This window comes from Thamnophis sirtalis, unplaced genomic scaffold, assembly GCF_051295495.1.
Source record: "Thamnophis sirtalis isolate CommonGarterSnake01/CBP01778 unplaced genomic scaffold, rThaSir2_p1.2 scaffold_6, whole genome shotgun sequence".
Taxonomy (NCBI): Eukaryota; Metazoa; Chordata; class Lepidosauria; order Squamata; family Natricidae; genus Thamnophis; species Thamnophis sirtalis.
The window spans coordinates 6,774,748-6,802,206 of NW_028261386.1; the positions used below are offsets into that span (position 1 = coordinate 6,774,748).

Sequence of the window (27,459 nt, forward strand, 5' to 3'; positions counted from 1 at the left end):
GAGCAAGATACCACGTATACTGTACCTGTGCATTTCGTTTTTCTTGCCTAAATGTACAACCTTACTCTTTTCACCATTGAATTTCATTTTATTAGATAGTGCCCAATGTTTAAGTTTCTCAAGATCCTTCTGGCTAGCCCGTCAGGCCTGGGGACAAGGATAGCCGCCCCTCCCGAATGATGAATGTATGTTGTTTACTATTTTATTATATGTTTTTATGTCAATGTCTGTATTTCCCCCTCCCTGGTTTTATGTGAGCCGCCCTGAGTCCCCTCAGGGAAAAGGGCAGCCTACAAATATTAATAAATCTCTAAAATCTCTAAATCTCTTCTGTATCTTTAGCCTGTCTTCTGGAGTGTTTCCTCCATCAACACTGTAGGGTGGCCTTAATGTTATAAGCCAGTGATGGCTAACCTTTTTGTTGTGTGCCGAAAGCGCCCCCCTCCCGTGCATGCGTGTGCTCCGCCCCCCCATGCCCCATTTTGGCTTCCAGATTGGTGCAGGAGGCGTTCCACCCCCAAAATTGGGTGCGGGGGTGGCCCCACATGCACAGAGGTAGGGAGCGCAGGGGGGGGGGGGGTTGCGTGCATATGCACAGCAGAGACCCAAAAACAAGCTGGCCGGTGGGAGGCGCGCTGGGCTGGGGCAACGGCTGGTGTGATGGCAGAGAAGGATCTGTGGGCCACCTTCCCCATCACAGTTACAAGAGATCTCTCTACTATAATGAATTATCAAGAATTTTTGTTAATCAGACTACAAAAGATAATCAAGTGCACCATTTGACTGTCAGCACTAAAAGTAGTTATGCTCCTAAGCCATCTGTAGTTTTAACCCAGTGATGGGCAACCTTTTTGGCGTGGTGTGTCAAAAATCGGCAAAAAATCAAGCATAACTCGCGTTGTGTGTCACTTCGACAAAAACATAATTTTGCGCAATTTATAGTTTAAACTACAAAAATGTATAACTGCTCACAGTTCCCGTTGGCACTCCGCTGTTCCCTGCTGTGGTGCGGTCGTAACCGACAGTCCCAGGAGTAGACTCTGTGCCGGCCTGACTGGAGAGAGGCGCGCACTGTTCCCGCGCTCCTCTCCTGCGGGTCCTCCCTCGCCGCGCTGATGACGTGTGTGCGCACGGCACGCACGCCTTACCAGCAGCCCCTGCGCTCAGAAAGGGGCGGCGGCGATACAGTAAGTGAGTGTGGGCGGGGGAGATCACACGTCCCCCCCCCCGTTCCTCCAGCACAGATTCTTTCATCCTCGGCGGCCGTGCAGGAGCCGAGGATGAATCACATGAAATCCTGTGCGTGTCACCCCAAATGGCTACGCGTGTCAGCACTGACACGCGTGTCATAGGTTCGCCATCACTGTTTTAACCAATGCTCATGATCAAAAAACCCTGTTGCTTATTTCTCTTGGGAGACTTTCATCTCGCTCAGCGACATTCAATGCTAATCCATCAATTCATCCAATAAAGCAGCTGTAGATTATGAGGCATATTGTTACTTGTAGAGGTAAGCAGTAGAGGTTAAATATGCTTTGAACATTTTTAAAAATACTCCCCGAACCATATAGATAGTCGTTCTATTTAAAACAATATTGACTTTGGATTTTGGTTTGCAAACAAGGAAATGAGTCCTTTGTTAGCTGGGTGCTTACATCACTCTTGACATAAATTGCCACCCTTGATATTCTGGGACAGCTATTTCGAAGTCTGGATAGTAGTTAAGCTAAGGAAAGGCTTTCCATCTTCCAAGGCAACATTCAGAAGGCAAAGAGAAGGCAGAGAGAGGTACGGAATTTCATTACAGTTGTGTAATAATTGATCCTTCTTTGATTTTTGCCTGCTGTCCCACTTCATCCCAAGGACACAGGGATCGCAAGTTTGGTGGTGGTGGTTTAGATGGTTATTTGTTTTTTGTCTCAACGTGTTAAGCTATTAGGTGCAGAACATGCACAGGTTTTTGCATTGCCTGGGGGGGTTGGCTTTGGAGTGAGCGGTCCTAATTTAAAAGGGAAATATTTGTAGCTTAGGATTGAAACAAGGGGTGCCCACTTTGTTTTTCTGCAGGTGTCTCATTACTCAAACTAGGTAAGGTCCTTGGTGCTAGCTAGCGCGGTTGTGGTTACCTAATTTGGTTGATGAAATGTCTGCAAGAAAACAACCAAGCTCAGAGAGCACCAAGGACCCCTCGATCCCAATTTTGTGTTTGTGGGAGAAACAGCGATCCGGGTTTTAGAATTGCAGGTCTTGCAATTCTCTCCTTTCCTGTGTGTGTGTGTGTTCCTCTGCTCAATGAGCAAAAGCAGAGTCAGAGGAATAGGAGGAGAAGCTGGACTGTAAGAAGGTCAGACCCTCAAGCTTCTTTCAAATACAGAGGTGCTTCATATTTAATTTCCATTTGATAAGAAGACAGAAGAGGGCCGTGGCTCTGTAGCATCGTGTTTTTAGAATGGATTAACAGAGGCTTTTGCTGCTTTTCTTTAATTTGGATTGGGAATCTGCCAACTGCCGCAAATTATTCAATTCTGGATGCCCACTTCCACGTAACGCTGACAAGCAGCAGTATGGAGAATGAGAATGTTAATCTGTATCAGTGTTTTTCAATCTTGATGTTTTTTAAGATGTGTGAACCAACTCTCGGGATTCTATAGTGAGAACCTTCAAAGGGATGAAGTTCATGCATCTTAAAGTTGCCAAGGTTGGGAAATACAGATCTAAATGGATGCATTTCTGGTAGCATGGAAAGCAGCTTTCTGTGCTTAAGAACTGACAAGCAAGGTTCAGTTCTCCAAATTTGGTCACCGTGATGTAGAAAAAATGTGGAGACTCTAGAGAGAGTGCAGAAAAGAGCAACAAAGAGGATTAAGGGACTGGAGGCTAAAACGTATGAAGAAAGGTTGCAGGAACTGGGTATGTCTAGTTTAATAGAAAGAAGGACTAGGGGAGACATGTTAGCAGTCTTCCAATACCCCAGGGGCTGCCGCAAAGAAGAGGGAGTCAAGCTATTCTCCAAAGCACCTGAGGGAAGGACAAGAAGCAATGGGTGGAAACTAATCAAGAAGAGAAGCAACGTAGAACTAAGGAGAAATTTCCTGACAGTTAGAACAACTAATCAATGGAACAACTTCCCTCCAGAAGTTGTGAATGCCCCAACACTGGAGGTTTTTAAGAAGATGTTAGATAGCCATTTGTCTGAAGTGGTGTAGGGTTTCCTGCCTAAGCAGGGGGTTGGACTAGAAGATCTCCAAGGTCCCTTCAAACTCTGTTCTATTCTATTCTATTCTATTCTATTCTATTCTATTCTAAATATATCTACCATGCTTGATTTCATCACTAGGAACCAAAAGTGAATGTATTATTGTCTTTAAAATACTGGCATCCTTCTACTGGAGGGCCACATATGAGGGTCACTAGGATCGTACAAATCTTAGAGTGAGGACAGAATTGAGCATTGGGAAAGCACAGTTCACTCTAACGATCTCTGTGAAAAATAATAGCTAAAGCATCTGAACTTGCAAACAGAGAAGGACATAAGGAGAGAGGAATTCGTACATGGTCCTGTCTGTCTCACTTTGACTTACAAGGGGCAGGGACACCTGAGAGAATGACACAGATTTCTATTAAACATTTCAGTAAACATCTGGTGATCTTTCTAAATAGACTGCAGACTAACATAAAGCAACCCACAACTGTCTCACCAGATGTGCTCTGCAAAAGCGCTTTTATCTCATAAGTCATCCAGAGACGAATAAACACGCACAAACCAAAAGGGCAAAGCAAAAGGTCAAAACTCAAATTTCTTAACTTGCATTCTCTCCATACAATTCTCAGGAATTTGTAATGGATCAATCTAACTAAGGGGAAATGCTTTCCACTGCACCAGTACAGTAGAGAGAGTTTTGATGGATTGAATTGAATACTTTGTTTGGCCAAGTGTGACTGAGCACACAGGGAATTTATCTCAGGAGCAGAAGCTCTCAGTGTGCATGCAAAGCAACAGAATAATGATAACCATCATCATCATCATCATCATAATACCAATAAAGAGGGGGAATAAAGGAGATAATCTGTATTGTATTTAATCTGTTATCACTGGGAATTCTGGGAGCTGTAATTGTAATCCTAGGAAGTCTGAGGAACACCTGGGAGGATTTTCCCCCCTTAAATCAAGGACAATATAACCATCACAGACAGCTTGGCATCTGTCGAGCTAGGAAACAAACCAAGAAAAATCCATTTACACTTCACAATAGTTAATATAGAAATGGTATTTTTAGGGCTTCCAGGTTCAATAAGGAGCCAATCCATTTCTTGTTGGAAAAGTGAAAAAGGCAACTTCATTGCAATGCAGCTTTTCCTTTTATAGGGAGCCCTTGACTTACGACCACAATACAGCCCAGCATTTCTGTTGTTAAGTGAGATATTTGTTAAGTGACTTTTGCTCCATTTTACAACATTTCTTGCCACATTTGTTAGGTGAATCACTGCAGTGGTTATGTTAGTAACCCGGTTGTTAAGTGAATCTGCTTTCCCCATTGACTTTGCTTGTCAGAAAGTTGTAAAAGGGGATCAAATGACCCGGGGACTCTGCAACTGTCATAAATAGGAACCAGTTGCCAATCATCTGAATTTTAATCGCATGACCATAGGAATGCTGCAAAAGCTGTAACTGTGAAAAATGATCATGACACTTTTTTCAGTGGTGTTGTAACTTTGAACGATCACTAAATAAACTGTTGGAAGTCGAGGACTACCTGTATTAGCTGAGCCCTAAACAGCATCAGAAACAACGGGTGTTAATCCTTTTAGATTATACGTTTTATTAAGAGCATAAAATGGACATGCACAATTGCCTCCAGAAGTTGTGAATGCTCCAACACTGGAAGTTTTTAAGAAGATGTTGGAGAACCATTTGTCTGAAACGGTATAGGGTTTCCTGCCTAAGCAGGGGGTTGGACTAGAAGACCCCCAAGGTCCCTTCCAACTCTGTTATTCTATGTAACTATTAAGCACTGACTGGCGCTGGGAGAACAATCCAAAGGATAAATTCAGTTTTTAATCTACAAAATGCCCTTTAGGCTACAGGCCACATTGAAAGAAATCTTGGCTGGAAGCCAGATACATCAGGAGAATGTGTAGCATGGGGAACTTAGGCAACATCAAGCTCAGGCAAAATCCCATGAATTTGACTTTTTGGGAAAGAAATAGGATTGTTGGGCTGGTCCTACAAAGTCTGATGTGAATGTTCTTTCCATTTTATGTCTACCATAGAGGTGCATAATGAAGCCCCAGCTCTACTCCATCGTGATTCTACTGCTTGCCGGGATTAACTATGCGGAAACAGCAGAAAATTCTACCAAAGTTGATGCAGCTTCTGGCTCACAACCGCCTCCGATTTCTCCCGCTAACACCACATCTGTTGCTAAACCGCCTGAAGACAACGTCAGCTCTGTTACCAAAGTTCCTGGTGATAATAAAACCGCTGGTCCTGAACCCACCAAGGTCAACAACATCACCTCTGTTACCAAAGCTCCCGATGACAACAAAACCGCTGGTCCTGAAACTACCAAGAACAACAACGTCACCTCTGTTACCAAAGCTCCTGGTGATGACAAAACCGCTGGTCCTGAAATCACCAAGGACAACAACGTCACCTCTGTTACCAAAGCTCCTGGTGATGACAAAACCGCTGGTCCTGAAATCACCAAGGACAACAACGTCACCTCTGTTACCAAAGCTCCCAGTGATGACAAAACCGCCGGTCCTAAAACCACCAAGGACAACAACGTCACCTCTGCTACCAAAGCTCCCGGTGATGACAAAACTGCTGGTCCTGAAACCACCAAGGACAACAACATCACCAAAACTCCCAAGGGCAACGCCACCACTGTCACCAAAACCTCTCATAAAACAATCGTTTCCAAAAACCCCACCGACAAGGTCACGGTTCTTTCTGAAGCCCCCAACAGCAAGGCCACAGCTGCTCCCAGCCTGGCCCCTAGCGTGCCACCAGTTCGCACCACACGGCGGAGCGGCAATGTCACTAACGCAGTCCGTAAGACTACAAGGCTTACTTCAACCAAATCACCTCTTGGGAGCAGCGCATTTCCAGTGCCTTCATTGCTTGCAATTGTGCTGCTTGTCGTTTCTGGACTCTGTTTTTAAGAAAGCATCGTTCTGTTGCACGCTGCCATTCTGGGTGAAAGGGGAGGGCATTTATCCTTTCTTTTTGCTATTAATAAATGTGCCATAGTCCAGGAGTCTCCAACCTTGGCAAGTTTAAGACTTGTTGACTTCAACTGAGGAATTCTGGGAGTGGAAGTCCACAAGTCTTAAACTTGCCAAGGTTGGAGACCCCTGCCACTTTTATAACTCCTGCAGTGCATTTGCCGCCATATTCTTTCTCTCTCGCCAGCCTTCGATGGAAAAACTGCCAATTTTCTAACCAAAGGAGTATGCTGTTTGCTTCAGTTGGGTCACACTGAGCTATGGCTATGACTCTTTAATCAAAATCATAGCTAAGATTTCAAACAAAGCAAGCAATTAACAGCTTATCTGTGCTGCTGGGTATGTAAAATGGCTAATCTTTAGCATCTCCATTAGTCTTCCTGTATGTAAATAGTCCTCTGTTTCTAAAAACAGTGTCTCTACCATTCCCTCCAGTGTGCTTTATTTATATTTACACTGCAGTAAGTGGAGGAAAGGGACGCAGTAAAAGGGATGCACGCGGTGGCTCAGTGGCTAAGACGCTTGTCGATCAGAAAGGTCGGCAGTTCGAATCCCTAGTCCTGGAGTGAGCTCCCTGTTACTTGTCCCGACTTCTGCCAACCTAGCAGTTCGAAAGCACATAAAAATGCAAGTAGAAAAATAGGGACCACTTTGGTGGGAAGGTAACAGCGTTCCGTGCGTCGAGTCATGCTGGCCACATGACCACGGAGACGTCTTCGGACAGTGCTGGCTCTTCAGCTTTGAAATGGAGATGAGCACCGCTCTCTAGAGTCGGGAACGACTAGCACATATGTGCGAGGGGAACCTTTACCTCTAAATGGAGGAAATGTCTGAATTGGGATGACTTCCCGCTGTCTCTGAAACCCATGACTTCCTCCGTTGCTTGAGGATCAGCAGAAAAAGCCCTGAAATCAGTTGGGAATATCTCCCTCAATGCCCTTAAAAAGCTTTCAACTACTCAGGTTTTGGGGTTTTTTTTCTTTTCATTTTTCGGGTCTACAACAGCTAGGATGGTACTTTAGGTTTACCACAGCTCATGTCCACCCCAAAATTTGCAACACGCAACCAAGAAGCAACTCTCCGAAAAGAGGCAGGTACTCACACCCTCGAGAGTCAAAAAAGGTTTGCAATCAGGTCCCACCATGAGGAAAGCTGCACATGCAGCCCGTTCTTGCTGGAGGTCCCTGGACGGACCTACAAGGATGGACAATTGAGCAGGATGCAGCTGAAAGACACTTGATGGGTCAAGACCAAAATCTGTGGAAATCCCTCCAAAGACTCAAGTTTTGTTTTGGCAATCAACAAAATTTCCTGCCAAGACTTCTGACTACAGATGCTACCTGCATATGTATATTTATGTACGGGAGGTTATATAATGTGTTGTCTACTGTTGTGTTCATTAAAAGCAAACTGAATTAAGGTACCAATAATGCAAATTAAAATGGCTACATAAAACTCGTTTCATGGTAGCAAACTGACAGCTTTTCCCAAACTTCTGCATTCTACCGCTCTTGAGATTCCAGAAGTGCTGCCCAATCCAGTGGTGGGATTCAGCCGGTTCGCACCTATTCGGGAGAACCGGTCGTTAACTTTCTAAGCAGTTTGGAGAACTGGTTGTTGGAAGAAATCCCTTTTTGCTTTTTCCCCACTTTACAGGGCTAATCCTGTAAGGAAGGTAAGAAGGAAACATTTTGGTGTTTTTTGTAGCCTAATCTTTATTGCCCTGCTTACAGAAACCGCCTCTCTGGTTAACCCTTATTACATTGTAATAGTAAAGTGAAGTACCCATCGACGTGAGTGACGTTAGGTTGCCCACACTCACATGGTCACACGAGTCACGCCTACTTAGCTGGCCATTAGGGCAGAGAACCAGTTGTTAAATTATTTGAACCCCACCACAACTGCCAACCCATGAATTATGGATGAACACTGCCTATTTTAAATGTTCTTATGTGGAGAATTGGGGAGGGGGGACGCAATGGCTCAGTGGGTAAAGACTCTGAATTTGCCAGCTGGAATCCTGACAGCCCGAGTTTGAGACCTGAGCACTGCGAGACAGGGTGAGATCCTGTTCCTCACCCCAGCTCCTGCCCACTTAGCAGTTCTAAAAACACACAAATGCAAGTAGATAAGTAGGGACCACTTCTGTGGGAGGGTAACAGCGTTCTATGAGCCTCGGTGTACAATTGTGCCGGCCCCATGAGCATGGAAACATCTTCGGACAACGCTGGCTCCCTTGCTAAAGAAATGGAGATGAGCACTGCCCCCTAGAGTTGGACATGACTGGACAGGTGAAACCTTTACGATTAGACGGAGACTATTTAACCACTCAGGGACATTGTATCTGCATTCGGACTATCCTTTCTCCAAGTAGCCTTACAACTTGTCCCAGGAACATAATTGTTTGCAATGACTCCGTGATAATGAATTGGTGGGATCCTTTGTAAGGTACAACCTGTTCTGTATGTTTGCTTAGCTAACAAACAAACGAAAATTACTTTGCTACTCGGAGGAAACTAATATATCCAATCCTTTATTTGCTCATGCCTGATTTGTGCAACATTTAATGATGCGTATTTTTCCCCCCTTGGTTGATTGCCTGTGCCTATTTCCATGTACTCTCAGGCTTTTAATTTTGCGGACACATTGTTTGTGCTGGATTTTCCCCTCCCTCCTTTAACAAACATTCTCTGTAGGAGAAACCTATGATATCCAAGATGGCATTAACCCTAAACAAATCACAGCTCAAAATAAGAGATAAAACTTTCCCTTCCCTCCTTTTCATTTTTCTGCTAAATAGAGCGATTTACTTGTATGGTTTTGGACATGATTAAAGCAGGGTGGAGAAAACACGTAAAACTGGACCTCCCTTCAGCTTCTCCCTAAAGAAGTAAGCCTCTACTTTTACAGACCGTTCAACCTTACCACGAGGACAGCCACACCTTGGGATTTACACAAAGTAGAAAACAAAGTATCCTTTATTAATATAAAATATTCTTCGCATTTAGTGAGATTATTCCTTCTGTAATCATTTAACTGCTAGTTCTAGTCCCATTTTAAGCATAACAGCCTGGTGACTTTGAGCCAACCACTCAGCACAGCTCAAAGGGCTGCCGTTGTGGCCGAGGAGGAGGAGGCGCAAATAAAGAGAAAATAGTATTAGGCATGTTTGCTGCCTTGAGCTGTTTATAGAAAAGTAATAAAGTTGGGATTAAAAAAAAAAATCTTTAAAAAGGAAGAGAAAGTCAACCAAAACAAAACCCCAAACCCGTTTTATATCCCTAAAGAGCCAGGTGACAACGAGTATCTTTTCCTTCATGGATGATTGTGAAGGGTAACGAAGATGCGATGGGGCACATCCTTCAGCCTGGGACTGCAAAGGCAAACAGGATCTTAATGCAGGTAGTCCTCAACTTGCAACGATCCATTCAGCAACCGTTCAAAGTCACAGCGGCACTTTCAAAAATGGCTGATGACCTGTTTTCACACTTCCAACCACTGCCATCAAAATGTGATCAAAAATTCAGGTGCTTGGCAAATGACTCCTACTTACGACGGTTGCAGTGTTGTGGGGTCATGTGGATCACATTTGGTGCTCTTCAGACAAGGACAATCAACAAGGAAGCCAGAGTCACTTCACCAACATGCTACTGCAGTGATTCACTTTACAACCGTGACGAGAGGGATGGGAAACTGAGGCAAAATTCACTCAACAAATGCCTCACTTGGCAAACAGCAGACCAACAGACATTTGGGGCTTGACTGTGGTCGTAATTCGAGGACTAACTGCACCAGAGAAATGGGATGGTTCTATCAATTGTTTCCTTTGGCATAGTTTGAAATCTTAGCACTGTGAAACACTGGCTCAATTCCGACGGAACAATATCAGGGAGGAAATGGCTGCCTGTTAGTCTTCTTTGCTAACAACCATGAGTTCAAAAACTGTGATGTCTTGCTTGCCAGTTCTAAACAATGCCAAAATCAAAACTCTTCCAATCTTATGGCTTCCTTGGTGATTCAGTGCAAATGTACCCTGTTTCCCCGAAAATAAGACCTCACCGGATAATAAGTCCAATTGGGCTTTTGAGTGCATGTGCTAAAATAAGCCCTCCCCTGAAAATATTGCAACATAGCAGCAGCCATGAGGTGACCACGCTCGCCGCCTCCTGCACCTCAAAAATAATCAGACCTCCCCGAAAATAAGGCCAAGTGCTTATTTCAGGGGTCAAAAGAAAATAAGACCCTGTCTTGTTTTGGGGGAAACACGGTATCTTTAGATAGAAATGCTTTGTAAATGCTTTCTCTTGCTCAGAGGGTTAACGGAACACACTTTTAACAAGATAACCCAGTAGGGACGCGGAGACTCAGTGGCTAAGATGCTTGAGCTTTTCGATCAGAAAGGTCGGCAGTTCGGCGGTTCAAATCCCTAGTGCTGGATAACGGAATGAGCTCCCGTTACTTGTCCCAGCTTCTGCCCACCTAGCAGTTCGAAAGCAGGTGAAAATGCAAGTAGAAAAATAGGGACCACCTTTGGTGGGAAGATAACAGCGTTCCATGCGCCTTCGGTGTTTAGTCATGCTGGCCATATGACCATGGAGATGTCTTTGGACAGCCGTGGCTCTTCGGCTTTGAAACTGAGATGACCACTAGAGTCGGGAACGACTAGCACATATGTGCGAGGGGAATCTTTTATCTTTTAAGATAATCCAAGCTCATTGTTCTGTTAAACTACAGGTCTCCTTGCCTGGGCCACACTGAGTGAAGAGGAATTGTCCTGGGCCGTATATAAAATACAGGTAGTCCTTGACTTACCTCCACAATTGAGCCCAACATTTCTGTTGCTCAGTAAGAAATATCTTAAGTGAATTTTGCCCTATTTATGACTTTTCCTGCCGCAATTAAGTAAATAAAGTTGGCAAGTCAGCGACACAGTTGTTAAGTGAATCTGCCTTACCCTGTTGGCCTTGCTTGTTAGAAGGTTCACAAAAAGGGATCACCTGACCCTAGGACACTGCAACCGTCATATATATGAATCAGTTGCCAAGGGTCTAAACTTTGATGACGTGTCTATGGAATGCTGCAATGGTCGTAAAGTGTGGAAAATGGTCATAGCTCGCTTTTTCAATACCGTTGTAACTCTGAACAGTCATCATCACGTGAACTGCTGAAAGTCGAGGACTATCTGTATATCATATAGCTAGTGTACAAACATCCTTTATTTTTAATATTTTTTATGTTCTTGTGGGGCTGCATTACTAGCTGTCCAAGGGCTGCATGCAGCCCACACACAACAGGTTGGCCACGCCTGTGTTAAACAAACAACATAAAATGTGTTTTTCCTCGCTCTGCTAGGGAACCAAAACATCTGACTTGCAGGCTTCAAACAGAGAGCGGTGCTTTAACAGATTGTCCTGGAAAGCCTCCAGCAGGTTCAATCTTATCAGAACTCCGTCCAATTCGGGAGACCAAAGACTGATAACATTTAGGTGACCTGCAGTTGGAAGGACACATGACCAGGGAGCGGGGAAAGCAAATGCCAGTTTGTGAACAATAGCAGGAAACCGTCAAAACTTAAGAGACCGTAGCCCTGATAACTTTAAAGTAAACAATGCTTCCACCTACCGCGTAGGACAAAGTGGCTCGTAGCCCTTCAGAGGGCAAATGACCCTCCTGACTGCTAAAATCATGCTCTCCAAAGGAGCACTGCACAACACACATAGAACTTAATTGTTACATGCAAAGGACTACAATGCAGTGCTTTTACCACCTTCATCAAACCTCAGAGAGACACATTTTGGGAGGCCTACTACCACACGTATGACTATGCCAACTCCCCCCACCCCCTACAAAATCAACTGTAATGGAAAAGTATATCCTGTGGCACCCGGGCAACCAAGGTTCAACCTCCATATTACTTTTCATGCTTAGGTTTCAGGGCATCCCTGAACGATAGGGAGATACGTGTTCTTTGTCCGTAAGGACAACCGTTGTGAAAGAAAGTGAGGGCAGGATTGTTTTTCCAAAGCCACAGTTCTTGATTGCTGAGCCATAGCAAAAACATGGAGGCCAGATTTCTGCGGATGCCCAGATTACAAGTCTTGGGAGTTCCAAGTGAGCAAGACCAATGTGGCTGGAATTCACTGATTTGGAAAGTACTACTTGATTGTCAATCTGCCTCTCATCTAACTTTTCTCTTTCTTTCTTTCTTTCTTTCTTTCTTTCTTTCTTTCTTTCTTTCTTTCTTTCTTTCCTTCCTTCCCTCCCTTTTTTGACTGCCCTAACTTTTATTTTTCTTTCTTTCTTTTCCTTCTTTCTCTCTCTCTTTCCTTCCTTCCCTCCCTTTTTTGATTGCCCTAACTTTTATTTTTATTTTTATTTTCTTTCTTTTCTTTCTCTTTCTTTCTCTCTCTCTTTCCCTTCCTTCCCGCCCTTTTTTGATTGCCCTAACTTTTATTTTTCTTTCTTTTCTTTCCTTCTTTCTTTCTTTTTCTCTCTTTCCTTCCTTCCCTCCCTTTTTGATTCCCCTAATTTTTATTTTTATTTCTTTCTTTTCTTTCTTTCCTATCTTTTCTTCCTTCCTTCCTTCTTTCTCTTTCCTTTCTGCCTTCCTTCCATATCTATCTATCTATCTATCTATCTATCTATCTATCTATCTATCTATCTATCTATCTATCTATCTATCTATCTACCTACCTACCTACCTACCTACCTACCTACCTACCTACCTACCTACCTACCTACCTACCTACCTACGTTTGGGGGCTGCTCAATTCCAGGTCAGGGACAGATATAACTCAAAAGATGGATTTGAGTAACACTGCTCATTTACAAATCCAAAAAAACAACAGAAGCCCCCTTTAAACTAAACGCATTCTAAATTAAAGAAGAAAAAGCGAGACAGGAACGAGCAAAAGCAATTCTTTAAAGGAAATATTGAAGGAAGAAGTTCTAAACATTAAATCAAAAGCTCCGTGTCAACCAAATGGAGGGAGGAGCAGGAGCGAGCACCAGGGAAGGAGCGCAAGGTGCTCATGCCCCCTCTTGTGGCCACATTGGGAAAACACCTATGCTTATTTGTTGAGAAGGACTAACCATAATTGTGCATTGCATCGTTATATGCACTGTAGAAGTAACTTTGTTTTCAGCAGTGGTAAAAAGTGACTTTGGCAAAGGCTGGAGTCAGATGTATTGCTATAGGCCAGTGATGGTGAAACTTTTTTGGCTCACGTGCCATAAGTGCGGGGAGCTCAGGGGGGGTTGTGCTCAAGCATGCTGCACCCATAATACAATGTGCGACACCCCCCAGTGTGCATGCGCACATGACAGGCACTCCCCCTGTCATGTGTGCAGGTCACTTCCGGTTTGCCCGTAGGGCCATTTTTAGTCCTCCGGAGCCTTCAGGGAAGCCTCCTGAAGGTCCCTGAAGCCTCTGGAGGGCATCCGGTGGAGGGGCGGCAGGGGAGGCTCATTTCGCCCTTCCCAGGCTCTTATAAAGCCACTGGAGCCTGGGGTGGGTGAAAAATGGCTTTTAAAAAGGCTGAACTCAGCTGGCCACCTGTCATAGGTACGCCATCCCGGCTATAGGCCATGATTTCTTTTATTCATGGCTTACTAGATAAGTTATAAACCATAATTTGTATGTATTTTGTATTTATTAGTTTGTCAAACATGTACAAGAAAAACGAAATGCACAGGTACAGTATAGGTGGTACCTTGCTCAGCAGTAAACTGTGAAAGGGATTTTGGAGTCCTAGTGGACAACCATTTAAATAGGAGCCAGCAGTGTGCATCAGCAGTCAAAAAAGCCAGCATAGTTCTAGGCTGCATTAACAGAGGGATAGAATCAAGATCACGTGAAGGGTTAATACCACTTTATAAAGCCTTGGTAAGGCCACATTTGGAATACGGCATTCAGTTTTGGTCGCCACGATGTAGAAAAGATGTGGAGACTCTAGAAAGAGTGCTGAGAAGAGCAACCAAGAGGATTAGGGGACTGGAGACTAAAACATATGAAGAACGGTTGCAGGAACTGGGTATGTCTAGTTTAATGAAAAGAAGGACTAGGGGAGACATGATAGCAGTGTTCCAATATCTCAGGGGTTGCCACAAAGAAGAGGGAGTCAAACTATTCTCCAAAGCATATGAGGACCAGAAGCAATGGGTGGAAACTAATCAAAGAGAGAAGCAACTTAGAACTGAGCAGAAATTTCCAGACAGAACAATTAATCAGTGGAAACGGCTTGCCTCCAGAAGTTGGGAATGCCCCAACACTGGAAGTCCTTAAGATGATGTTGGATAACCATTTGTCTGGAACGGTATAGGGTATCCTGTCTAAGCAGAGGGTTGTGCACCTAGAGCGGCTACTGCCGGAAGACTCGGTTTGGAAGCCGCAAAAAAAGTCATGTGGCGGCAGCGGAAGCAGCGGCGGAGGTGCTATGGCTCTGCGGAGAGAACTGGGCCATGCCTCGTGAGGCTGGCAAGCGCATGAGCGAGAGCGGAACAGCCGCTTGTGCAACCCCCCTCCAGCCGTGCAGGGCACCATTTATTGCCATTTCAAAGGCACCAAGCCGCAAGAGCCGGGAGGCACCAAACAGGCGCTCACGCTGCTTGGTGATAGCTCTAGGTCAGTGAATGGCGCTGTGCCAGCTGGAAAGGGGGTTTGCTGGGGTGGCTGCACATGTGTGGTCGCTTCATGGCTGCTGTGCTGCGTTGCTGCGACAGCGCAACACAGCCATTCGCCCATGAGGCTGTGCCCGGCTCTTTGGGAGCCTGCTCGCAAGAGAGCAGCCACCCGACAACCACCCTCTTCAGCTGGGCACAGAGCCGTTCACCAACCTCGCGGTATCCTGAAGGCACTAAGCAACACGATCACCTTTGCCTCCCCTCCCGGTTCCCGCGGCTTGGCACTTTTGGGATACCGCTAGGTTGGTGAGCAGTGCTCTGCCTGGCCTGAGGTGGGGGGGTTGTCCAGGGGGCTTATTTGCGGGGGGAGGGCTTATATTTTTGCCCACCAGAAAAATGTGGCATGCCTTATTATCAGGACATGTTGTAACTTCGGGGAAACACGGTATAGTCAAATTAAGGTTGAGATATAATAATTATGATATACATGAATATAGGTGAATTTAAAATATGCAATTTGATATGAAAAACAGGTGGTGACTATGGAAGAGATGCATGGGAATACTGTAACCAACTGACACACTTTCTACAATTTGTAATGGAAGATGGGGTTTTTTTATTTTATTTTTAGGTTTGTTTGTCCTTGTTCAAAAACAAATAAAAAAAATTTTTTTTTTAAAAAAGGAATGGGGTGAGGTCCACGGTAGACAGTTTAAGGTTGAGGTTGAATTTGTTATCTACAATATCTTATAATGGCTTATATTAGACAGATTGGTGTAATGGTTAAAGTACTAACATAAATATCAGGAGATTGGGAATTCTAGTCCCACTTTAGGCATGAAAGTCAGAAGAGGAGAAAGAGTGAGTGAGTGAGTAAGTGAGTAAGTAAATATCCAATGGCATATACAGTACTGCAATAAAAAAACAATCCAACTATCAAATGGCTTCTTTATTAAATGTATTACCCCACTTTTATACTTTTTATAAATAATTCAAAATAGCGAATATACTCCTACCGCCTCCTATTTTCTCCACAACCATCACCCTGGTCTGGCTGAGAAAGAATAACTGGCCTAACGTCACCGAGCTAGCTTTCTCTCTCTCTCTCTCTCTCTCTTTTTTTTTTTAATGTAAATGTGTTTTATTTTCCATTTTCATTTTCGTACAGTCACACATATACTGTACAGAACCGGGGCCATATAACATTAAACAATAAACACAGCCATTCCTCTTGTCAATAATACCCCCCAAAATAGAAACCCAATGTACCTCTTTGACCCTCCATACACCCTTTCTTTCGCCCCCCTCCAACTTTCCGCCTTCCCACCATCATTCCCCTCTACCCTACTTCCCCTCCCCTTCTACCACACCTCTCTCCCAATACACTCCCTCCCTTCCTTCTCACCCTCCCTCCAATCCTCTCTCTCACCCTCTCTACCCCTCTTTCTTCTATCCCTCTACTCCTCCCTTCGGTGTATTTCTACTATCTATTAATATATTCAGCTTGTCCTATTTTTACACTGGAATTAAAGAGCAACAGTATACAAGTGCAATCGTGTTACTTTAAAATCTAACACATACTATATATCCCCCCTCCCCCCTAAGACCCCACCTCCCTCCCCCCCCCCCGACTTCCCAGAGCCCGTATACGGTGTAGATTTTTAACAAACACAGTCTAAAATATATTAAGACAAAGGAAATAAAAAAAAAGAAAGTCAATAACATCTCTGCGTTGAACTGAGCTTCTTCCTGTTGCACAAACTTTGAGCAGTTTAGATTATTCCTAATCTTAAGCATAGGCTAGCTTTCATGTCTAAGGCAGAACTAGAACTCAAAGTCTCTTGATGACTGGCCCAACCTAAGGCAAGAATAGAACTGTCATTCTCTGGGGGTCTAGACTCCAGCGGTTGTTAAGACAATGCTGTGGTTGTTAAGCAAGCTATGGTTCGCTATAGGTGCAATTTTGGCAAAAATATGAAGTAAACGCCAGTTTTCAGCAAAACTATTGGAAAACGTGGTCATGTGAACATGGGCTGCGGCAAACAGCCATAAATGTAGCTCTATTACCAAGATGCTAAAGTTTAGTTACATGACCGCAGAGGGGACCTGGCCATCAGAACTTCAAATCCAGGTGATGTCAGACAGATAATCAAAAATTATCTGTTCTTCCAAAGCAAACAACTAGAAAATCTGCCAGTTCCTTTTTGCCATACTAGTTGCTTTATCAACCTCCACAAAATTCAAGTTTCTTGTGATTTAGTTCTATGGGGAGTCATTTTCATAATATCAGTATCAACTAAGCAGGGGACTGCAAACCTTATATTTTAATACCATAATATGAATTATATCTATCGTTTAACTTACAGCATGACTCAAGATTCCTTCTTCATCCACCTGGTTAATTTTTCTATTACGTTATTTCAGGAAATGCTTTTTTAAAGGTTGTAAGATCAGGGCTGGCTGGTTCACACAACACTAAATCTTTTGCTGTACCCCAACAACAAGCCAAAAAGTAAATCTGTCTTAATGTTATAGCTCGGGTCACACAATACATTATGGCAACGGTTGCATTTCTACAAAATACTGAGCACAAATGATCCCATGTTGGCCTGGTCTGCAGTCCCTCAACTTACAACAGTTCATTTAGTGACCGTTCAAAGTTACAACAGCATTGAAAAAAGTGACTTTTGACCGTTTTTCACACTTACGACCCTTGTAGCAATCTCAATGGTTACATGAACAAAATTTAGATGTTTGGCAACTGGTTCATAATGATGACGGTTGCTATGCCCCAGGGTCATGTAATCACCTTTTGTGACCGTCTGGCAAGTAAAGTCATTAACAACTGGGTTACTCACTTAACAACTGCAGTGATTCACTTAACAACTATGGCAAGACAGGCCATAAAATTGGGCAAAATTCACTTAACAACTGTCTCGCTTAGCAACAGAAATTTTAGACTCAATTGAAGTCGTAATTGTACCACTCACTATCTGTACTCTAGTCGGGGTTTCTATTTCTAGTTTCCTGCTGTCATTTTCTAGTTGAAAATGATGCAAGGTATAAGAAATAGAGGAGGCTTTGGACTACCAAACTGGGAATTGTACTTTCAGGCGGCAGTACTAGCATGGATTAAAGAGTGGATTGTACTTAGGAATATAAGATTATTGACTTTGGAAGGACATGATCTGCAATTGGGCTGGCATTCATTCTTATGGTATGGGAAAAATAAGATACATGGATATTTTCAGAGACATTATATAAGGAATGCATTATTATTGGTGTGGAGGAAAATTAAAGAACAACATTATTTGAGGATACCAATTTGGCTTTCAATAATGGAAGCACTGATCCACCCAAATATTATTAATATGGGAAACGTTGTTAGATATAAAGATATTTTAAATGAATAATCGGGTTACTATCTTAACAACTGCAGTGACTCACTTAACAACTGTGACAAGAGATGTTGTAAAATGGGGGCAAAGCCCACTTGAGTGTCCCATTTAATGACATAAATGTTGGGCTCAACTGTGGTCGTAAGTTGAGGACCACCTGTATTGTGATTTGTAAAGCCAGCCATTGAATATTATCTTTTTTTTAAAAAAACAAAAAACTGAAGTCTGATTGCCTAGAGCAGGGGTAGTCATCCTTTTTATACCTACCACCCACTTTTGTATCTCTGTTAGTAGTAAAATTTTCTAACCGCCACCGGTTCCACAGTAATGGTGATTTATAAAGTAGGGAAGTAACTTTACTTAATAAAATGTATAAAGCAAGAGTTACAGCAAACCCCTACTGCCCACCATGAAAGCTGGAACGCCCACTAGTGGGCGGTAGGGACCAGGGTTGACTACCCCTGGCCTAGAGGAAAGTGAAAGGAAAGGATCCTTGCAAAGAAATGAAGTAGAAGAAAGTTTGCCTATCTTGGAGTCAGATTTCACCAGCTGCATTGTCCTGCTTTGGAGACAAAATGATACTATAGCTACTGATGCGTTTGTAAAGTAATCATTGTTTCTTTTCTCTCACATCATGAAACCACAAACCTCAAAAAAAAGAAAAACAAACTTGTTGTCCTATTCTTCATCCTTTGTTGGGCAAGAAAGATTAGCCTGCAAAGAGCCAACCGTTCCAGGAAAGGCTATACATAGCCATCATTCCTAAGATACAAAGGCCACACAACATTGTTACTATTGACACTATTAATCCGTGGAATGGCTTTGCCTTCACAAGATTGCATAAGATGGAGTGCTCCATCTCACTGGAGCTGTTAAAGAAGAGACTGAACAGTCATTTGTCAGAATGGGATGGGGGGGGGGAGGAATCTCCTGCTTTGAGCAAGGTGGTGGACTAGAAGATTTCCAAGGTCCCTTCCAACTCTGTTGTTCTGTATTATGTGGGCCCTTTTGGGTTGGGTTTCAGGTCAAGATATGAAAGGGAAAGAGCACTGGTTGAGTTTTAAATGACTTCTGGTAAGAGAGGGACAAGGGAAGTGAATCCCTCTTGGCTCTTCTTGACCTCACTGTGATCTTTATACCATCAACTATGGTATCTTTCTGGACCAGCTGTGAGAGTTTGGGGGGGGTGTCTCTCAAAACCTTGGACCATTTCACTGGAAGATCCCGAATTGTCTAGCGCTACAATGGGGGGAAACTACCTGCTGTTTACTTCACATGAAAACAGTATTCTTCGATCTAATAACTCTCAGATTAATTGGAATTTGACCTCCGTAATACACCAGTCAGTTCTGTGCCCCAGTAAGGTGAGCGACTGCCTCCAACTTCCCCTATCTTCCCCCACCCTTTGCTTCTTTGCTGCTTCTACTTCTTTTTCTAAAAAAAATGTTTTTATTAAACAGTTATTTTCCATTTTTTAAACACAAACATCATCTTTGCAGCATTTCCACATCGGTAAGCCTCCATTATACTCTTTTTTGTATACCTTTATATCCATCCATCCATCCATCCATCCATCCATCCATCCATCCATATATATATAGAGAGATGGTCTCTTGTGACGAGCCGAAGGACAGAGAATGGAAGTGTGATCTTCCTCCCATATTTGGGCATACCAGGGGTTGTGACTTTAAATATATACCTTTCACCCTGGCCTGGCTGATAAGGAGTCGAGCTCTGTAGCTCAATGGTTAACACATCTGCCTAAGAGGCAATAGAGCACAGGTTCGATTCCCAGCAAGGGTATGGCTAGCTGATGAGAGCTAAATAGCTTGAATTAGATCTATATTAGTCTCCCTTTATTTATTTATCAGCACAAATATTACATACATACATACATACATACATACATACATACATACATACATACATACATACATATATATATTCTTCGATCTAATAACTCATATATACACACACACACACACACATACATACACACACACATACCTACCTACATATATATATCCACATTTTTCATCTACTAATATGGTAATTTATACTTATAATTCTTCCATACATATTACTCTTTCAATGTACTTATTTTTATACAATACATCTTATATCTATCTATGTACATATATTCCTCTTATAGCTATTGCTCTGCACTATTTTATATACAATATATAAAACTTCTACTTCTTGCGGTGTGCCAGGAAGGCCAGATTCAGCCTGGGACAACCCAAGAAGCAGAAGCAAGAAAAAAAGACTCAAAGGTGCCTTTAAAAAAAAACACCTCTGGGACAGCCATGACCTGGATGGTTGAGGATCTCCACAGACAAAGAAGAAAGCGCTCACCCCACACCCACAGCATGCCAGGAAGGCCCAGCCCTGCCTGTCCAGGAACACAACACAAACGTTACATAAAGGAACTGTGAAGGGCCAGGCCAGGTAACACCTGGTCAGCAGGGAGAGGAAGATGATGGCAACGGTCAGCTGGGGCAGCGGAGTGCAGGTCAGCAAGGGGGCCAAAAGGGCATAGCAGGCGGGTAGGGTGAATTGAAGCATCTCCTGGGGAGAAAAGTGTAGCTGAATTGCCATGTGTCCAAATTTTGATCACGTGACCCACAGGAGTGCTGCAATGGCTGTAACACAAGGACACAGGTCGTAAGTTCCTTCGGTCAGTGGTGTCCGTCCCCTGGCCCTGAAGAGCACAAAAGGAAGAACCGATACCACTGAGAGAGAAGGCAGCCCCACGTCCAAGTTCTGATCCATAAAACGCTTTCAAGAAGACAATTGCACCCAGAAGCAAACTGGTAACCAGTGTCGTCCTGAAAGGAGAAATAATACATGGGCCAACCGTTTGGGGCCTCCGATGGCTTTCTGGGCCAAGTGAAGTTTCCAGATGGTCTTGAAAAGTAGCCCCATGGAGAGCACAATGCAGTAATCAACAGGGAAGTAACCAAGGCATTCATGGCAATGAGAGGTCTCATCTCAATAGAAGATATGAACCGACCGATGGGTTTCAATAGGCCCATAAAACGGAAAAGATATGAATCAATAAGATGCTGCTTCTCTTCTTCCCAGCATTTTGCAATTCACAAATCTAAAATTAGAGATAAGTCAACCGGGCACTTTTCATGTTTGAGACTACAATTCCCATCAGCCCCAGTATGCATGGCCGAGGGCAAGGAATTCCAGATACATACCCGAATTGAGTTATATCACCTACCTAAGTTAAAACGATCCTTGCAGAGACCTTCCATTTCTCTTAAGCCCCTCTAAGTTGGCAGAATGTACAGGTGGTCCTCGACTTACGACTTACAATTGAGCCTAAAATTTATGTTGAGACATTCGTTAAGTGAATTGTGCCCCCTTTTACAACCTTTCTTGCCACCATTGTTAAGTGAATCACTGCAGCTGATTAAGTTGATAACGTGGTTGCTAAGTGAATCTGGCTTCATTGATTTTGCTTGTCAAAAGGTTGCAAAAGGTGATAACCTTGGGAAACAGCAACGGTCATAAGTATGAGCCAGTTGCCAAGTGTACATGTGTACAAGCGTACATGATCATGGGGAAGTGTGAAAATGGTCACTTTTTTCAGTGCCGTTGTAACTTTGAATGATTACTAAATGAACTGTTGTAAGCTGAAACTACCTGTATTGTAAACAATTACTTAAGCATCTTTAGGTTTAATATTATTCCATTGCGGGGACGCGGTGGCTCAGTGGCTAAGATGCTGAGCTTGTCGATCAGAAAGGTGGGCAGTTTGGTGGTTCGAATCCCTAGCACCGCGTAACGGTGTGAGCTCCAACTTAGCCAACTTAGCAGTTCGGACGCATGTAAAAATGCAAGTAGAAAAATAGCAACCACTTTGGTGGGAAGGTAATAGCATTCCGTGCGCCTTCGGCATTTAGTCATGCCAGATCCATGAGCAGAGAGAGAGAGAGAGACGTCTTCGGACAGCGCTGGCTCTTCGGCTTTGAAATAGAGATGTGCACCACCCCCTAAAGTCAGGAATGACGAGCACATATGTGCGAGGGGAACTTTTACCTTGACTTTTATTACCTTGCAGGGAAGCCAAGATCCAAATACTATGTGCCTTTCAAGGGAGACCATTGCAACATTTCAGGGCTGAAAGTCCCTCCACTATTGAATTTCCCACAGGTGAAGAAAACGGCAGAGCAGAAAAACAGATGGGCTGGCAATACTTCCCCTTCCTCACTCCTACACCATTACTTCCTTTTTGACACACTCTTTGTCAGGCTTGGAAGCCATCTTTTACAGTGGGCCTCAAGTCTGCCACATACTCTACTGTGGGAAACTGGGAGGGGGGATTGTGTGGAGCATGACAGCTTTGTAGTCAAAACAACATTCCTTCTCAGAGAGTCAAGGTCATCTCACCTGTCATTGGGAAGGATCCTTTTTTTAGGACAGTGACTGACTGGGCCATGTGATGGACATGTGGGTGCTGGGGCAAGGTCTTGAATTTTCAACTGGGTGGGGGAAACCTGGAAGCTTTCAGATTCGGGTTTTCCCAGATGTGCCAACATGGCTTCTCTAATAAATCGGAACTCCGAGGAATCTCTAGCCTCGGGTTCTTATTTGATTGAGGATGCTATTTGGAACCCTGACACTCTTTTTAGATGGGAAAACAGGCAGCTCCCAGACAGGTGTGGGTTGCAGCCAGCTTTACTGCCCGTTTGGCACACAAAAAAAATGTTCACGCATGCGCGCACACCAAACATGAGCTCTGTGCCCGTGCACATTTTAGCTAAAAAAAGGTCTGCGCATGCGCACATTTGAAAAGGAAAAAAAATACATTCCTACAATGAAGATGCGCGGAACCAAAAATCAAGATGGCGCCGATATAACTGGTTCGGGGGCATGGCAGGCCGAGTTACTACCTACGCAACCAAACAGGGCCGAAGCAGTAGAAACTCACCTCTGCTCCCATCCTGCAGTTTACAATGATGTATACCCATACTGCCAGCTTATGCTATTGCCAATGGTTGAGAAAAGCACCGTGTAAGCACGTTACGAGGAATCTCCTAAAATGGCTGCCACAGTGATTAAACATCTCTTTGCCAGAAGTTAAGGCTCATGGTGGCGCAGTACAGGTAGTCCTCAACTTTGGCCACAATTGAGCCCAAAATTTCTGTTGCTAAGTGAAACATTTGTCAAATGAATTTTGCCCCCATTTACAACCTTCCTTGACACAGTTGTTAAATGAATCACTGCAACTGTTAGTAACCCGGTTGTTAAGTGAACTTAGATTCCCTCACTGACTTTGCTTGTCAATAGATCGCAAAAGGGAATCACAGGACTACAGGACACTGCAACCGTCATAAATATAAATCAGTTGCCAAGTGTCTAAATTTTGATCATGTGGCTGTGGGGAATGGGGCAAACGGTCGTAAGTGTGAAAAATGGTTAGAAAGTCACTTTTTTTCAGTTCCATTGTAACTTTCAATGGCCACTAAATGAACTGTTGTAAGTTGAGGATTATCTGCATTGCAGGCTAATTCTGCCGACTGCCAGCTCAAGGGTCAATGGAGATTCTCAAGTCACCCAGGTCCTGGTTGTCCCAAAGGTGCCTTTTTCAAGAGGCAACTGGACTTTCTGGCTTTTCTTTGAAGACGTTTCACTTCTCATGCAAGAAGCTTCTTCAAAGCTTCTCATCTAAGAAACTTCCTCAGAGCTTCTCATCTAAGAAACTTCTTCAGAGCTTCTCATCTAAGAAACTTCCTCAGAGCTTCTCATCTAAGAAACTTCCTCAGAGCTTCTCATCTAAGAAACTTCTTCAGAGCTTCTCATCTAAGAAACTTCTTCAGAGCTTCTCATCTAAGAAACTTCCTCAGAGCTTCTCATCTAAGAAACTTCTTCAGAGCTTCTCATCTAAGAAACTTCCTCAGAGCTTCTCATCTAAGAAACTTCCTCAGAGCTTCTCATCTAAGAAACTTCCTCAGAGCTTCTCATCTAAGAAACTTCCTCAGAGCTTCTCATCTAAGAAACTTCTTCAGAGCTTCTCATCTAAGAAACTTCCTCAGAGCTTCTCATCTAAGAAACTTCCTCAGAGCTTCTCATCTAAGAAACTTCCTCAGAGCTTCTCATCTAAGAAACCTCTTCAGAGCTTCTCATCTAAGAAACTTCTTCAGAGCTTCTCATCTAAGAAACTTCTTCAGAGCTTCTCATCTAAGAAACTTCTTCAGAGCTTCTCATCTAAGAAACTTCTTCAGAGCTTCTCATCTAAGAAACTTCCTCAGAGCTTCTCATCTAAGAAACTTCCTCAGAGCTTCTCATCTAAGAAACCTCTTCAGAGCTTCTCATCTAAGAAACTTCTTCAGAGCTTCTCATCTAAGAAACCTCTTCAGAGCTTCTCATCTAAGAAACTTCTTCAGAGCTTCTCATCTAAGAAACTTCCTCAGAGCTTCTCATCTAAGAAACCTCTTCAGAGCTTCTCATCTAAGAAACCTCTTCAGAGCTTCTCATCTAAGAAACCTCTTCAGAGCTTCTCATCTAAGAAACTTCTTCAGAGCTTCTCATCTAAGAAACTTCCTCAGAGCTTCTCATCTAAGAAACCTCTTCAGAGCTTCTCATCTAAGAAACTTCTTCAGAGCTTCTCATCTAAGAAACCTCTTCAGAGCTTCTCATCTAAGAAACTTCTTCAGAGCTTCTCATCTAAGAAACTTCTTCAGAGCTTCTCATCTAAGAAACTTCTTCAGAGCTTCTCATCTAAGAAACCTCTTCAGAGCTTCTCATCTAAGAAACTTCTTCAGAGCTTCTCATCTAAGAAGCTTCTTCAGAGCTTCTCATCTAAGAAACTTCCTCAGAGCTTCTCATCTAAGAAACCTCTTCAGAGCTTCTCATCTAAGAAACCTCTTCAGAGCTTCTCATCTAAGAAACTTCTTCAGAGCTTCTCATCTAAGAAACTTCCTCAGAGCTTCTCATCTAAGAAACTTCTTCAGAGCTTCTCATCTAAGAAACCTCTTCAGAGCTTCTCATCTAAGAAACTTCTTCAGAGCTTCTCATCTAAGAAACTTCCTCAGAGCTTCTCATCTAAGAAACTTCTTCAGAGCTTCTCATCTAAGAAACTTCCTCAGAGCTTCTCATCTAAGAAACTTCCTCAGAGCTTCTCATCTAAGAAACTTCTTCAGAGCTTCTCATCTAAGAAACTTCCTCAGAGCTTCTCATCTAAGAAACTTCCTCAGAGCTTCTCATCTAAGAAACTTCTTCAGAGCTTCTCATCTAAGAAACTTCTTCAGAGCTTCTCATCTAAGAAACTTCCTCAGAGCTTCTCATCTAAGAAACTTCCTCAGAGCTTCTCATCTAAGAAACTTCCTCAGAGCTTCTCATCTAAGAAACCTCTTCAGAGCTTCTCATCTAAGAAACCTCTTCAGAGCTTCTCATCTAAGAAACCTCTTCAGAGCTTCTCATCTAAGAAACCTCTTCAGAGCTTCTCATCTAAGAAACCTCTTCAGAGCTTCTCATCTAAGAAACCTCTTCAGAGCTTCTCATCTAAGAAACTTCTTCAGAGCTTCTCATCTAAGAAACTTCCTCAGAGCTTCTCATCTAAGAAACTTCTTCAGAGCTTCTCATCTAAGAAACCTCTTCAGAGCTTCTCATCTAAGAAACTTCTTCAGAGCTTCTCATCTAAGAAACTTCCTCAGAGCTTCTCATCTAAGAAACTTCCTCAGAGCTTCTCATCTAAGAAACTTCCTCAGAGCTTCTCATCTAAGAAACTTCCTCAGAGCTTCTCATCTAAGAAACTTCTTCAGAGCTTCTCATCTAAGAAACTTCCTCAGAGCTTCTCATCTAAGAAACTTCCTCAGAGCTTCTCATCTAAGAAACTTCTTCAGAGCTTCTCATCTAAGAAACTTCTTCAGAGCTTCTCATCTAAGAAACTTCCTCAGAGCTTCTCATCTAAGAAACTTCCTCAGAGCTTCTCATCTAAGAAACTTCCTCAGAGCTTCTCATCTAAGAAACCTCTTCAGAGCTTCTCATCTAAGAAACCTCTTCAGAGCTTCTCATCTAAGAAACCTCTTCAGAGCTTCTCATCTAAGAAACTTCTTCAGAGCTTCTCATCTAAGAAACTTCTTCAGAGCTTCTCATCTAAGAAACTTCTTCAGAGCTTCTCATCTAAGAAACTTCCTCAGAGCTTCTCATCTAAGAAACTTCCTCAGAGCTTCTCATCTAAGAAACCTCTTCAGAGCTTCTCATCTAAGAAACTTCTTCAGAGCTTCTCATCTAAGAAACCTCTTCAGAGCTTCTCATCTAAGAAACTTCTTCAGAGCTTCTCATCTAAGAAACTTCCTCAGAGCTTCTCATCTAAGAAACCTCTTCAGAGCTTCTCATCTAAGAAACCTCTTCAGAGCTTCTCATCTAAGAAACCTCTTCAGAGCTTCTCATCTAAGAAACTTCTTCAGAGCTTCTCATCTAAGAAACTTCCTCAGAGCTTCTCATCTAAGAAACCTCTTCAGAGCTTCTCATCTAAGAAACTTCTTCAGAGCTTCTCATCTAAGAAACCTCTTCAGAGCTTCTCATCTAAGAAACTTCTTCAGAGCTTCTCATCTAAGAAGCTTCTTCAGAGCTTCTCATCTAAGAAACTTCTTCAGAGCTTCTCATCTAAGAAACCTCTTCAGAGCTTCTCATCTAAGAAACTTCTTCAGAGCTTCTCATCTAAGAAGCTTCTTCAGAGCTTCTCATCTAAGAAACTTCCTCAGAGCTTCTCATCTAAGAAACCTCTTCAGAGCTTCTCATCTAAGAAACCTCTTCAGAGCTTCTCATCTAAGAAACTTCTTCAGAGCTTCTCATCTAAGAAACTTCCTCAGAGCTTCTCATCTAAGAAACTTCTTCAGAGCTTCTCATCTAAGAAACCTCTTCAGAGCTTCTCATCTAAGAAACTTCTTCAGAGCTTCTCATCTAAGAAACTTCCTCAGAGCTTCTCATCTAAGAAACTTCTTCAGAGCTTCTCATCTAAGAAACTTCTTCAGAGCTGAAGCAGCTTCTTGAATGAGAAGCGAAATGTCTTCAAAAGAAACGTCTTCAAAGAAAGTCCAGTTTCCCCTTGGAAAAAGCACCTTTGGGACTGACAGCTCAAGGTTGACTCAGCCTTCCACCCTTCCGAGGTCAGCAAAAGGAGGAGCCAGCTTGTTGGGGGCAATATGTACACTGCTTAGAGAGGGCTGTAAAGCACTGTAAAGCGGTATATAAG

General features: G+C 43.1%; 2 protein-coding genes across 5 annotated transcripts in view; one reads left to right on the forward strand and one right to left on the reverse strand.

Annotated features, from left to right (window-relative positions):
- The window catches only part of NF1 (neurofibromin 1), a 270,036-nt gene that overhangs the window by 125,314 nt on the left and 117,263 nt on the right, over positions 1-27,459 (reverse strand). The gene's annotated exons all lie outside the window — the stretch shown is intronic.
- On the forward strand, positions 1,640-7,687 carry LOC106550980 (uncharacterized). Its single transcript, XM_014068971.2, has 2 exons — positions 1,640-1,788; positions 5,272-7,687. The coding sequence occupies exon 2, from the start codon at positions 5,281-5,283 to the stop codon at positions 6,163-6,165; it is 885 nt and encodes a 294-aa protein (XP_013924446.2). The 5' UTR covers positions 1,640-1,788; positions 5,272-5,280; the 3' UTR covers positions 6,166-7,687.